This window comes from Octopus bimaculoides, chromosome 6 (assembly GCF_046866305.1).
Source record: "Octopus bimaculoides isolate indiv1 chromosome 6, ASM4686630v1, whole genome shotgun sequence".
NCBI lineage: Eukaryota > Metazoa > Mollusca > Cephalopoda > Octopoda > Octopodidae > Octopus > Octopus bimaculoides.
Window position 1 is genome coordinate 22860139 of NC_142933.1, and position 13964 is coordinate 22874102.

Here is a 13964-nt window from a genome sequence, read left to right on the forward strand (position 1 = left end):
GATTTATCAATATCTCCCCGTGTCACAGCTTTGCAATGTTCCTCTACCCTTATTTTGAGGAGGCGAAATGTTTCGCCTTTGTATAACCTACCACAGCTGCATGGGACGGAGTACACGCAGTTCATAGTCATATTCTCTTCTATTGGTGGTTTTACTCGGAGATATTTACGAAGTGTTGTATTACTTTTGAATTCTGTCCTGATGTCATATGGGCCGCATATCTTTTGTATCTTTTCGGAGAAGCCTTTCACATAGGGTAGACAGACTGTGGACAGTTTATCGGTTTCATCCTCTCTTTTCTGCCTAATTGGAGTGGAGAATATGCTTTTGGGCTAGTTGTTGCTTAATGAGCTTGATCATTTCTTCGTGGTGGGTATCATGATCACTACTTATATTCATTGCTCCATGTTTTAGGCACTGAGTAGTTTACTGTAGTGTTGAGTCAGTTGTCTGTACTTCATTGGTGTAAAGTGATCCTTGTTCCTGATCAAGATCTGTGACAACTTCACCTCTGTTTTTAAAGTAGGGTCTTTCTTTACTTTGCTGTAGCTACCATCTCTTATTAGACTTGACAGTTTTTCCGAGTAGTCAGACTTGTTCATCACCGCTGTAGCATTTCCCTTGTCCGCTGGAAGTATTATGATGGAATTGTCACTATGTAGCCTTTTGATAGCGAACGTTTCTTCCTTAGTGATGTTTGGTTTGGGAAGTTTTGCTTTTTCCAGTACCTGTCTCACCTTCCACCTTAGTTCATCTCCCTGAGCCTTTGATATCTTTATGGCTATCTCTTCAATAGGGGCTATTATGTCCGAGTATGCAATGCGCTTGATGGTTGTTGCAAAGTTGAGACTTTTGTTTAGTACTGCTTCTTCAGAGCTTTCTAGACTTACATTAATTACTGCTTTCACGGGTGGGCGATGGTCTTCAGTCTACCTTCTCTGACCTTTGAGTTTCATAAACTTCTTAATCTGGCGTGTCTTCACCATTTCACCATCTACAGACCGAATGCAGATATGAACAGCATATGGGAGCCGGTATTAAAGAAGTATAAGAGAATATTAGATTTACAAACCCTAAAATTCACTCCATAATTGCCCACGGGCATATGGCGTAATGGTTAAGAGCCCGGGCTACTAACCCCAAGATTCCGAGTTTGATTCCAGGCAGTGACCTGAATGATAATAATAATAATAATAATAATAATAATCATAATAATGATAATAATAATAACAACAATATCGAAAAATACCTTAGGAATGAGAACTCAGGTTCAAAATTTTCCCCAAAACACCTGATGAAGGCTGGAGGGTATATCAGCCGAAACGTTGTGTTAACAACAAACAAGATAAGGACAAATATCCGTCAATTGTAAATAATATAAATAATGCACACTCTAAGATATAGAGCAGTTATTATTATAATGGAGTTGCCCTGGGTTTCTCGCTCATAGGGGGTTTAGCTTTACCAAACACTGCTGACTCCAAACACTGCTGGTTCCATAAACCGGCCTATCTCACTATATATATATATATATAAGGATATGCATATTAAGAGGGGGCCGTAGGAAAATTCATTTAAATAAAAAGGCTGGGAACCACTGTCATGTTGTTGTCGGCACTCCGTCGCTTACGACGTCGAGGGTTCCAGTTGATCCGATCAACGAAACAGCCTGCTCGTGAAATTAACTAGCAAGTGGCTGAGCACTCCACAGACACATGTACCCTTAACGTAGTTCTCGGGGATATTCAGCGTGACAAGGCTGACCCTTTGAATAACAGGCACAACAGAAACAGGAAGTTTAGGTGTTTTCGCTCAATAAACACTCACAACGCCCGGTCTGGGAATCGAAACCGCGATCCTATGACCGCGAGTCCGCTGCCCTAACCACTGGGCCATTGCGCCTCCACACCACTGTCATAGAGTCACACATTGGACAATGTAGTCATGGAAAGAAAAGGAAAAAAGAAAAAAATGACGGGATCATAACTAACTGAAACTTCATCGATGATAGATCTTGTGGTTAGGATGTTACACTCAGGATCGCAATATTATGGCTTCGATTCGCGGACCAGGCGACGCTTTGTGTTCTTGAGGAAAACACTTCATTTCACGTCGCTCCAGTCCATTCGGCTGTAAATGAACAGCCCTGCGACGGACTAGCATCTTCCTCAGGGGGAATGATGAGATCTTAGTCACTTACACGCCAAGGAAACCAGATTCCCCATCCTATGAGTCTTAAAATTCGTGACTGTAACGTAATATAACTGCTTCTAAGACTAAGAACATCACTATCACATGTCAGTGTAATTAATCAATGTGCTAGAAACAGCAACCAAATCTGCTTTAAATCACACCTCACTCTAATTGTTAAAAAATACAAAACCTAAACAGAAATAATAACTCACCGCTTCAGCTATGTACATATCTAGAGTCTCGTATTCACCCTTGTCACGCAAGACACACTCTAGTGTCAGCGGGTCTATGTTGGTGTCATCATAATTTACTTCCATCAAATTGGCTCTGCCATACCATTCACATTCCGGATCAGGAACTTCAGCAAAATGAGTTTTAAGACTACTGTCTGTCGGGTGACAGCATGATTCGATCGGCACGTCAGGCTGCCGCGCCATTGTTGCTGCTATTTTTTCTCTACAGGATGTGTTATATGTGTTGGTATTGTTGTTGTTAATACCACACTGGTTGAATTTCTGTCAGTAGATAATATGGCTATTGATAACGTTACTGTTTAAATATGTAACTAATGGTGCAGTTTTTGCTACTGTAGTCGATGAGATTTTGTTTGTGCTAATTTAGCTTTTGATAATGCTGTTGTTAAGATAATGTTTCTATTGTTGCTAGTATTGCTGCAGATGTCGTTGCCCACAATGTTGATAATGTTATATATCTAACGTTACCATTGTAACTTTTACTATTGCTTTTGGTACTACTGTTAAAACGATATTGCTGATTATTTTTTTGGTGTTGATGTTGTTACCGTTGCGATGTTATCGTTGTTGCGATCTTATCGATGCTGCGATCTTATCGATGTTGCGATCTTATCGATGTTGCGATGTTATCGATGTTGCGATGTTGTCGATGTTGCTAACATGCCCCGTTTATTATTATTATTATTATTTTTTAGCTATTTATGTTTCCGTTGATATTGTTGTTATCACAAGTTGCTGTGTTAACTCTTGTTGCTGCAGCTGCTGCTGGTATAGCTACTGCCGACGTATTTCTGCCGTTGCTAATTATATTCTTTGTTTATTGTTGATATAGTTATTATGCACCTTCTTGCACTTCCTTGCAGCTGCTACTGCTGCTATAATTAATGTATCTGTTTATTTCGTTACACCGTTTTTTTTCTTCTATGGCTGTTTCCCTTAACATTATAACTTGTTACTAATTTTGTTACAGAATATTTCACATTTTCCAGTTTCAACAGCCGTTGCTAATTTGGCCATTCTTGCTGTTTTGTTCTCTCGTCGTCCTCGTCTTTCTTCTATGGTTATCTTGCTTTGCTGTTTTGCTGTTGTTTTATGATTTTTGGTACCGTTTTAACTGAACTTGGGTGGCTACTACCGATTATTTGTGCTGTTACTGATACAGCTGATAATTAAAATAACACAAGTCTCAGCGCCTATTCCAGCCGTTTCTTGGTCAGCTGCCGCGGTTGATTGAAATGAAAAAATTGCTGCATCTGAAAAATATATCGAAAAGCGGACATGTTTTATTTTGGTCAATTATATTTTATTTTAGCTAATATCGTTATAGTACATTGCAATTATAATGGCAAGAGTTACAAGAGAGCATCTTTGAAACTCTATCGGAACAAATATCATGAGATTTTTATTCGAATTCGCGGGTTTATCAAATTTTATTACTTATTACAGTAATCCCTCGACTATTGCAGAACATCCCGCGATAGGGGAAAATCCGCGAAGTAGAAACAGTACTGTACTGTATATTTTTAAAATTTACGTTTATAATTTGTATATATTAATTTTATTATAAATGCAAAATAACACCTCACATTCGCCTCCCAAGTTTCATTTTCCATACCGTATGTGCGATTCTTTGTTTACTCATCTACGGTACACCACGTATTTTCTTTTAATATATTTTAACTAATGTGTTATACAAAAGCAGTGCTGTACTCTATTTTTATGTATTAGTTTATTAACTTCTAGGCGTGAAAATGTTTATTTTTATACCACAGAAATAATTAAAATCTAAAAAGAAACGAATATCCAACGGCCGCAGAAACCCGCGATATACTGAGGAGTCCGCGATATGAACTTACATATATTAACCGGAAATATCCGCGATGTACTGAGGGCGCGATAGGTGGACCGCAATATGGCGAGTGATTACTGTATTTGTCTTTCACAGTTCTACATTGACAAAAGATTCAGTATGTGTACATTGTGTGTGGGTGTATGTATATATGCTTTGTGTGTGTGTGTGGGGGGGGCATGCATGTGTGTGTGTGTGTGGGGGGGGTGCATGCATGTGTGTGTGTGTGGGGGGTGAAAAACTTTTATAGTCTAGTCAGAGTTTCGTCCTGGATTATTTACCCCTGTGTAGTAGGTAAAGAGATAATGGGCAAGACTCAGAGTAGACTTTCAGCGTTTAATATAATAAACACATGTATCTACTCTACCGAATGTATTGAGTTCTACATCAGGTAGACTTTTCTCTTGTAAAGTATATTTAAATATACTCTACAATGTGACTATATACCACACCCCCGACCCCCACACACACATCATTTAATGTCCGTCTTCCATGCCGGCATGTGTTGGATGGATTGATAGAATCCGACAAGCCTCTAGCTCCAATGTCTATTATGATATGGTTTCTACGGTAGGGTGTTCTTCTCAAAATCATCCACTTTACAGTATGTACTGGGTTTCTTTACAATACTTAAGACTGAAGATACTTAAGACTGAACAGAGTTAGTATAAAAGATCATTATTTAATGATTACAATACTTAAGACTGAACAGAGTTAGTATAAAAGATCATTTGTTGCCCATGTAACAGGTCATTCCTCTCTTCGTCATTGATGTAGGGAGGAGAAGAACCAACGCATCTTGACATGTGTTGTCGTAGATACTGCCAGAATAAAATTCAAGATGTCAGGCAGCCTAAAGGAATCCAACAATAGATTTGCCCGCAGAGTTTAATCCCGAATCCCTCCCCATAGGCGGGTGCAGCTATAAGGCAACAGAGGTATGAAATAAAGGTTTGTCCTCCTAGATAAGAGTTTGCCTCCCTAAGCTGACGAAGAGTTCTGTCTACACTTATATATCAGGTCAATCTCACTTTTTCGAGACGGACCTGGAAAACGAGGACTTGAGGTCTCGAACGGAAATTAGAAGACTGACAAACTAGCTGGTTGATTGATTGATCGTTTGATCGAGCGATTAATCAACAATCGATTGGGTAAATGGTTAAATAGTTAACTATTGACTAATAATTATATGTAAATTAAAGCCGGTGCGTGTTTCTTATTGGTAAAATGATTTGCCAAACATACAGCATATAAAATATATATTTCAGATATATGTATGTGTGTGCGTGTATGTATGTGTATGTGTGCGTGTGCGTGTGCGTACGTATATGTTAGGCACCACAGGGAATCAGTTGGTAGAAAGCCAGTCGGATGAATGCCATCAAGTTTGTTCCCGAGTCAACTGGAATTGTTCCAACGTGGTTGTGAATCAAGGATGCATGAGTCTTAGATAAGACAGGGTTTTCTGGACGGAAGCTGGGTCTTAATTAACTCCGGATGTGTCTTCTGAGTCGGGTTGTCTGATTGTTGAGGTATCCAAAATGTACAATGATAACAGGTTCCATCACTAATGAAATGTCTAAGCGCATCAGACATTGATGTATGAGAAAACCTGTATGGACTAATCAGTGACTACAAGAACCAGGTTGATTTATTACCAAGAACGGGGTGGCGATAGATAGCGGAACAACGGACAGTGAAGATTAGTAGACTCACCTGTACCTTATATGATGGAGAGCCTACAATAAGCTACCGATCAACCTAAGGAAAGATAACCCCAGGGATTCTTGAGAGGTAGAAAGATGGGATCGTAGAACAACAAAGAATGAATGGTAAATTTGAAATGTGTTGCAGAAAGATATGTCAGAATCTTCGTTGCCTGAAGATCCACCAGGCCAAGATGAAATGCATGCAGATGGTACAAGAGTCACAGCATATAGGAACCTTCTCTGTTGTGACGTAGGAGGAACTAGGTCCGAAATCAGGCCATAGTTCTCAAAACCTTTTGGTGTTGCTAACCTCAGACTAACACAGAGAAACAGAACATAACTGAGTAAAGTGGTCCCAAGCTAACATGGAGAAGGAGTAGGTCGAATTTGATAAAAAAATGAATCTTGATTCAACCTGGAAGTAACGACTAAAGGAAATGCTGATTGTCGGTCCCAGATAATGACTACCATCATCAGCCGAACAGTTGAAAGGGTAGGATTGGTGGAGAAGAAATTAGAGAAACATTGTGAGCAACAGAGCCAATAAGACCCACCTCCACAGTGAGCTTAAGAGCTTTAGGCGGTAGTTCAAAGGGGTAAAATATGAATAGAAGAGACTTCTCACAGAGCTGCAAAGTATCATCTGCAAAAAAAAACTTATGACCTAGAAGAAGGGCTGACTGGTGTCAGAGACGGCGACAGAAGAGCTGCAGTTTAACAAACCCTTATAAATTTATGAAACAGCTGCTGGGCCGAAACGCACCATTCCAATTGTGATATACACACACTTCAGAGACACCTTCGAAAGTGTATCTAGGGACTATGACCTCGGCCACAGCACATCTTTGATCAATCTTCCAATACCGACTCTAGAGTTTGATGGAAAGCAGCTCATTTGGAAAGAGGTCTACAAGTTTGTCAAGAAAGCAAGCACAAGTTCATCTTCAGTAACGAGTAGATTACTTTATTAAGTAGACAAGAGCTGCCTAAGGGTACTATGAAGGCTTTAAAGGATCCCGAGATGATATAGAAGAAAGGTAAGGGGGTTTGTCAGTGAAAGGTTGAAAAAGAAGAGTGCGTTCCAAAGAAAAAAGATCGAAGAACATCAGTCAGTTTAGAGTCCTCCCGTTACTCAGTATTAAAGTAAGATATTCTAAAGTATTGTTTCTGGGTGGTGTCTGACTGGCTGGGCATTGCCAATGTCTATGGATTCATACCCCACAAGCAAATAGAAGAGGCATTGAACAAGCACCATGTTCCAGACCGTTCCTGGACTACTTCAACGGCTTCAGCCCGAGAGTCTCTGCTGAATCTGAAACAACAGAGCAACAATAGTTCGAGACGGGTAGCATTTTAATATTTTTTCGAACTTACTATCAATATGCAAGTAAAGTCGTCTGAGGAATGGCACAGCCTCTCATCAAGTCTGATATCCTGAACCCTTCAATCAGGGTCTTTATAGTTGACCTGGTTGTGACAAGAATGTCGTAGGGGACGGGAAAGCCCTTGTAAAGCTGATTGAACTTCAAGTCAGTAAAATCTAAGTTTCTCATGCGTTGAAAAAAGTTGGAGACAGGAGCAAGTTTTGCACTACAGTTGGGAGTTGTGATGGGTCACCTCATCAGCAGACTGAAGCGAGTGTTCATGGTAACCTGTTCTGGGGAGGTGTTGCTGTACCAAGAGGCATGTGACCCAAAGGTTTTGCTAGCTGGTACTAAGGTCAGACCAGGGCGGAATCGAAGAACAGCAGGTACTATGGATACTGCAGAATCGGGGATAAGGTCTACAAAACCCTGGTGGATGTAGTGCCTCATGAATGGACTGACATGGGTAGCAGCCGAACACTTTGCTATAACGTGAGTTAAAGATGAGAGATCGCTATGTGAGATTCTCGTGGAGGCGCAATGGCCAGTGGTTAGGGCAGCGAACTCGCGGTTTCGATTCCCAGACCGGGCGTTGTGAGTGTTTATTGAACGAAAACACCTAAAGCTCCACGAGGCTCCGGCAGAGGATGGTGGCGAACCCTGCTGTACTCTTTCACCACAACTTTCTCTCACTCTTACTTCCTGTTTCTGTTGTGCCTGTAATTCAAAGGGTCAGTCTTGTCACACTGTGTCACACTGAATATCCCCGAGAACTACGTTAAGAGTACATGTATCTGTGGAGTTCTCAGCCACTTGCACGTTAATTTCACGAGCAGGCTGTTCCGTTGATCGGATCAACTGGAACCCTCGACGTCGTAAGCGACGGAGTGCCAACAACATGTGAGATCCTCACTGACGGTAACACCAGACATATGCAGTAATCTTAAGGGTTCTTATGGCATGTTGTTCATATTTAGATTTAGGTTTGATGAGTTATTTTCTTGATATGTGTTTTGATCGTGTCTTTGAAGGAAAATCTGTCATGACACATCGGAGGGTGTTTCGGGAGGTTTCTATTCGTGAAATGAGGGCAGTTTATTGTAAGAGGAACAAAGGGTAGTGCTATCCGCAAAGAATCGGGTATTGTTGGAGATAGTGGCAGATAATTCGTTGAAGGAAGAGTGTAAAAAACCAAATCAAATATTGGAAAATACCAGAATTGGGAAATTGGGTTGGACGGGAAAAATTGCGCTGCCAGCACAACACACGGTACGATGGTTTGATGTGATAGGCACGTGAGATGGGTGTGGTCCGTAGGCAGTTAGTTTTGTTTCGAATTTCACCTATCAGATATAACAATGTTTTGCTGATGTTAATAAGTCCATGTTGATTTACGTGTACATATTTCATAAAGTATGGATAAATGAAGCATGTCTGTGTATAATCAACCTCAGTATGACCAACAGAATCATTGTTGATTGGCTCAGTTGACAAGGTCAAATATAGTCAGCTGTTAGACCAACTATATATATATATATATATATATATATATATATATATATATATCATGTGGCAAGGCTGCGTGGATCTGCAGGTAAGTCATCCAACTTGATATCACAAAATGATATTTATTTATATCTAACTATTGTAGTAAGGTGGAGTAACGAGTGTTTCATTAGTTCGTGGTACTGAGATCTATTTCTCCTGCAAAGAAAACAAACTGTACTAGACCAGCGCCGAAGAATTTGTCATTCATCCATTTCAAGCTACTCAGCCGAAAATAGAGATAAACATCGGTACAGTTCGTGTTTGACTTGTAAAAATGAGTAAAACAATCGAAGGACGAGCAAAATATGATGACGACTGCAGCGAAATTTGAACTCCCATTGCAAAGTTGCATTGGAGCTAGTACTAAATAATGTAAGTCATTTAATATAGAACTACAAAACTTTACAGCTGCAGACACCATTATTGGTTTCATACAGTACATATTGATTTCTATAACAAACATAAGACCTTTGTGAATGTTTACGTATTAACATCTCCATCTCCTTCCTCCTCTCTCCCTCTCTCTCCCTCTCTCTCACTCTGCTAGCGTACACTTAAAAATCTACATGTTGAACTGGTTACTGAACAGATTTTTTTTCCACAGAAATCGATCCATAATTCCCTAGAATTATGCATCAATTATAGATAAGCCATAATGGATCAAATAATTCGTCCTCTTGCCGACCACACAGTAGGTTAAGAAAGTACAGTTCAAGTGAGATATCAACTTACCAGCCTAGTCAGCGCAGTAACGGACTATTCTGTTTTTCTTTTTAAAACGAAAAGCGACACCATGGAACGCACTGAGACGTCTATTGCAAATTTGACACCACATTGGTCACGTGGTTATGAAATTCCCCGTGATTGGAAAGTCACGTGATTAGTCTGTAAGTATGAAAGAAGTCACTGAGCTAGTACTGTTCCACTTTATTAACAAAATAGCATGACTCTTTCGAAGGACAACAATATTGCTCTTTCTCTGTTTCTTCTTTATTGATTCATTTATTTTACAAATATGGTCAGAACATTCCAGGATCTTCTAAATTCGGAAAAGGACGGAAAGCAACAAAAGTTTAATGAGGCATCTGCTTGTAGATATCTCTTTTCAAAAATTTCTTTCACAATCAAATATTCAATTGAGTAGATTATATACAAAAATATACATAGTATATATTCTTGCATACGATATACATACAATATACAATACATATCTATCTATCTATCTATCTATTTATCTATCTATCTATCTATCTATCTATCTATCTATCCATCCATCCATCCATCCATCCATCCATCTCTCTCTCTCTCTCTCTCTCTCTCTCTCTCTCTCTCTCTCTCTCTCTCTCTCTCTCTCTCTCTCTCTCTATCTATCTATCTATCTATCTGGTGGACGTGTCTGAAAGGATTAGAGACAAACACTTACCCTCTGGTCATTCTCTCATCAACTTTTTCAAGTATCACTTGAAAAGAATGGTGAGAGTAGAGAGGCAAGTTTTGTCTAGCGAATGTTTCAAAAAAAAAAGATGGATACATGTAGCAAGGATGGTACGTATGAATGACGAAGCCACCTTGACCATGATTCTATAAAACGTTTTAAAATTTTGTAAACAGAGAGTTACTTACGTTTCTTGCATAAATAAAAGAAATTTTATTTAACAAACTGTGACACTAAGGACCGAGGTTACCGTGGTCTTTTCGTAGGTTTTTCTTTCCACGGATAACCTCCCCATTTATTGGGAATTTTCTGTATTATTTCGTATATTTTGTAAATACCCCAAACGTTTTGCGATGTATTTTTTTTCATCGTTGTCCCCACTTTTGTTTTTTTTCTGCTTTGTTTTCGCCCCCCTCGAAAAGAAAAAACTCTACATTTGTATTTTGTCCCCTCTGTGTTGAGCCCTGTGTGGCTAATAAAGAAACCTATCTATCTATCCGTCCATCCATCCATCCATCCATCCACCCATCCATCTCTCTCTCTCTCTCCCTCTCTCTCTCTCTCTCTCTCTCTCTCTCTCTCTCTCTCTCTCTCTCTCTCTATCTATCTATCTATCTATCTGGTGGACGTGTCTGAAAGGATTAGAGACAAACACTTTCCCTCTGGTCATTCTCTCATCAACTTTTTCAAGTATCACTTGAGAAGAATGGTTAGAGTAGAGAGGCAAGTTTTGTCTAGCGAATGTTTCAAAAAAAAAGATGGGTAAATGTAGCAAGGATGACGAAGCCAACTGGAGCATGGTCCTATGAAACGGAAAATATTTCAAACAGAGAGTTTCTTGTAAATAAATCTGTTAACATGTGACATTATTGCCCGAGGTTACTGTGGTCTTTTCGTAGGTTTTTCTTTCCACGGATAAACCTCCCCATTTCTTGGGAACTTTTTGTATTATTTTGATCTTTTTGTATATATCCCAAACGATTTCGATTCCTTTTGATCGTTGTCCCTACTTTTGTTTGTTTTTACGTTGTTTTCGCCCCCCCTCCCCCCGAAAAGAAAAAACTCTACATTGTATTTATTTCTTCTGTGTTCAGCCCTATGTGGCTAATAAAGAAAGTATCTATCTATCTATCTATCTATCTACCTATCTATCTGTCTGTCTGTCTGTCTGTCTGTCTGTCTGTCTGTCTGTCTGTCCATATCTATATCTATATCTATATCTATATCTATATCTATATCTATATATATATATATATATATATATATATATATATATATATAAATGTAAGATCCAGAGATCGAGGTGTAAGAAGAAACTTAGCTTCAAGCAATCCGTAGTAAATATATATGAAAAAAAAACAACCTTTCAGGGACAATAGTTTTTTTTTTTTGAGACGTGACCAACTGAGACTATAGATATTGTCTAATCATTTCGTTCTGGGCCTAATCCTAGGTCTTCCAATAGAAAATTTTCTCACCTTTCAAATCCTGTCCTGAAGAGGATACTGAGGACCTTTCGTAGCTAGCTGCGATTTTGAATTTAAAAACAAAATGCCTAAATTACTCAGAGATGTAGAGGCACTACCCGAATCCTTTGCATGTTTCTCTCGGGCTGGAAGGGAAATATTCAATTGATACCCAGGTTGGACATCTGCAGGAAATCCTCGGACAAAAAGGGAACCAGAAGTGACCGAATGACAAATTAGGAATGAGGGATCTAGTTAAATGCTTTCAAGAATGTGAACTTCGCTAAGGCCACCCAAGGATCAGGTGGTGCAGTTGAAGTGTAGTCCTTGGTCCCACGTGATCGAGGAGTCCTATTGTATGCAGGTTGCAACTGAACAATAAAGTGTAACCCATATGTCTCTCTCTTCTTAGTTACACTATATTACCATCTAGCTGATTATCAAACTACTCATTTCTATAAAGCGTATGGAGTGCTGGGTTTACATTTTAAACAACTGATCTCTGCGGTGTGACAGTCTAACCATCCGTTAAACTGCTCGACTTGTTAGACGTATGCTCACTCGTCAGTTTTCTATCAGCAAAATAAATAAAAGATTACAAATAAAAACAACAACAGCAACAACAATAATAATAATAATTCTTTCTAATTTTGGCACATGACCAGCGATTTTGAGGGAAGGGTGCAAGTCGATTATATTGACCTTAGTACTTAACTGGTACTCTAATTGACCCCTGAGGGAGGTAAGGCAAAGTTGACCTCGTCGGGGTTTGGACCCGGAACAAATCACACAAGGTATTTTTCCGATTCTCTAACGATTCTGCCAATTCGCCGCCACCTAGTTTTGGGTCAGACCCTTCCACAACTCTGGTCCTTTTCACCCTGCTCTTCCACTTCGTCCCAGACACCAATAATCTTTTGTCCTGAGAAGGCCGGTGAGCGATTCGAGTATCGGAGTGAGCCAGAGATGATTCACATCGTGGCTCTATTTAAATACAGCATTTGATTACAAAAAATTGCTTATCTTACGATTAGACTGGGATCCAGCTTCTCACACATCCACGCATTGTCCATTCCAAATTAGTCTTGTGAATTATTTAGCTCACCCGTTAATATTTTGTTTTCTAAACGAAGCCCTTCAGCAACCATTGAGAAATTGTTGGATCGGACCTTGAGCTTTTTGATTATTTATCCCTTATGTTCATTTTGCTTCTGTGGAATCCTTTTTTAATGCTTTTGTTATCCTTTAATGACCTCTTCGGTAGTTTGTCTCTTTCATTACCCACTCTCCCACCATTTCTTCTTTATCACAAGACAGAATATAGTGCTACAGGGAAGGGGCTTCGTCATCTTTTGCTTTCAGAACCGAGAGCGAGTGGGTGTTCCGGCCTCCCTCAAAGCTCCAACTAGTAGTGCAATTGGTAATGCTACAGGACGGCAACCTCTGGAAGTGTAACTGATGGAGTTCCAGAGACTGGGGCCTAATGCATCCCGCTGCTTTCTATTTTTTTCTGCTTTTTCAGCTCTTCGGAGCAAAATGCCCACATATACTTTGCTACTACAGCTATAGCAGCAGGACATTTTGTCCTGTACTATCAATTTTATGCCATTCGTTGCCACTTCATCAACTGGTCACAGTCCAGTATAGTTCTCCGGTCTTTTGGGAGTCATTAGGACATGTAAGTCCACCCTGACGCTCACCCAACCACATATCTCTTCTTGCTATTTTAAGAGTAATATCCCTAATCATCATCCTGTATTTCAATGGCCTAAATATTGGAGCAAAACACAGAGGTGGTTGTGAAATTCATAATTCCCAGTTACCCCTTCCCTCTGTTTTCGGTTCTTAACACCAAAAGAGAACCTCATAGGCCTTACTGCTTTGAATGGCGGGTACCTCTCCCTACACAACAAATAGGGTTTCTTTCATGTCCTTTTGAGGGCAAATGGAAACTCACACCATTTTTCAGTTTGCACAAATACGTAGCCTTGCTCCTTGCTATTTTTGGGACATTCTCCTAAGACAAAGAGAGAATGATTCGCTTCACATAGACGTCACACCTGCAAGACCACTGTTTTTACTTACAGTTTGGTTTTGTAGAACCTCTCTGTCATTCTGGTTACACAGGTAAAAACTACTGTTTTCA

General features: G+C 39.6%; 1 protein-coding gene across 2 annotated transcripts in view; it reads right to left on the reverse strand.

The window, feature by feature from the left end:
• Positions 1 to 9756, reverse strand: part of LOC106877764 (active breakpoint cluster region-related protein) — an 84270-nt gene extending 74514 nt beyond the window's left edge. For both annotated transcript variants that reach the window (XM_089353601.1, XM_089353602.1), the window contains exons 1-2: positions 9650 to 9756; positions 2406 to 3700 (exon numbers count right to left, since the gene is read on the reverse strand). In XM_089353601.1, coding sequence (XP_089209727.1) covers positions 2406 to 2630 — 225 coding nt within the window. In that variant the 5' untranslated portion in view covers positions 2631 to 3700; positions 9650 to 9756. The remainder of the gene's footprint in view (positions 1 to 2405; positions 3701 to 9649) is intronic.
• Between the last annotated feature and the right edge of the window lie 4208 nt (positions 9757 to 13964).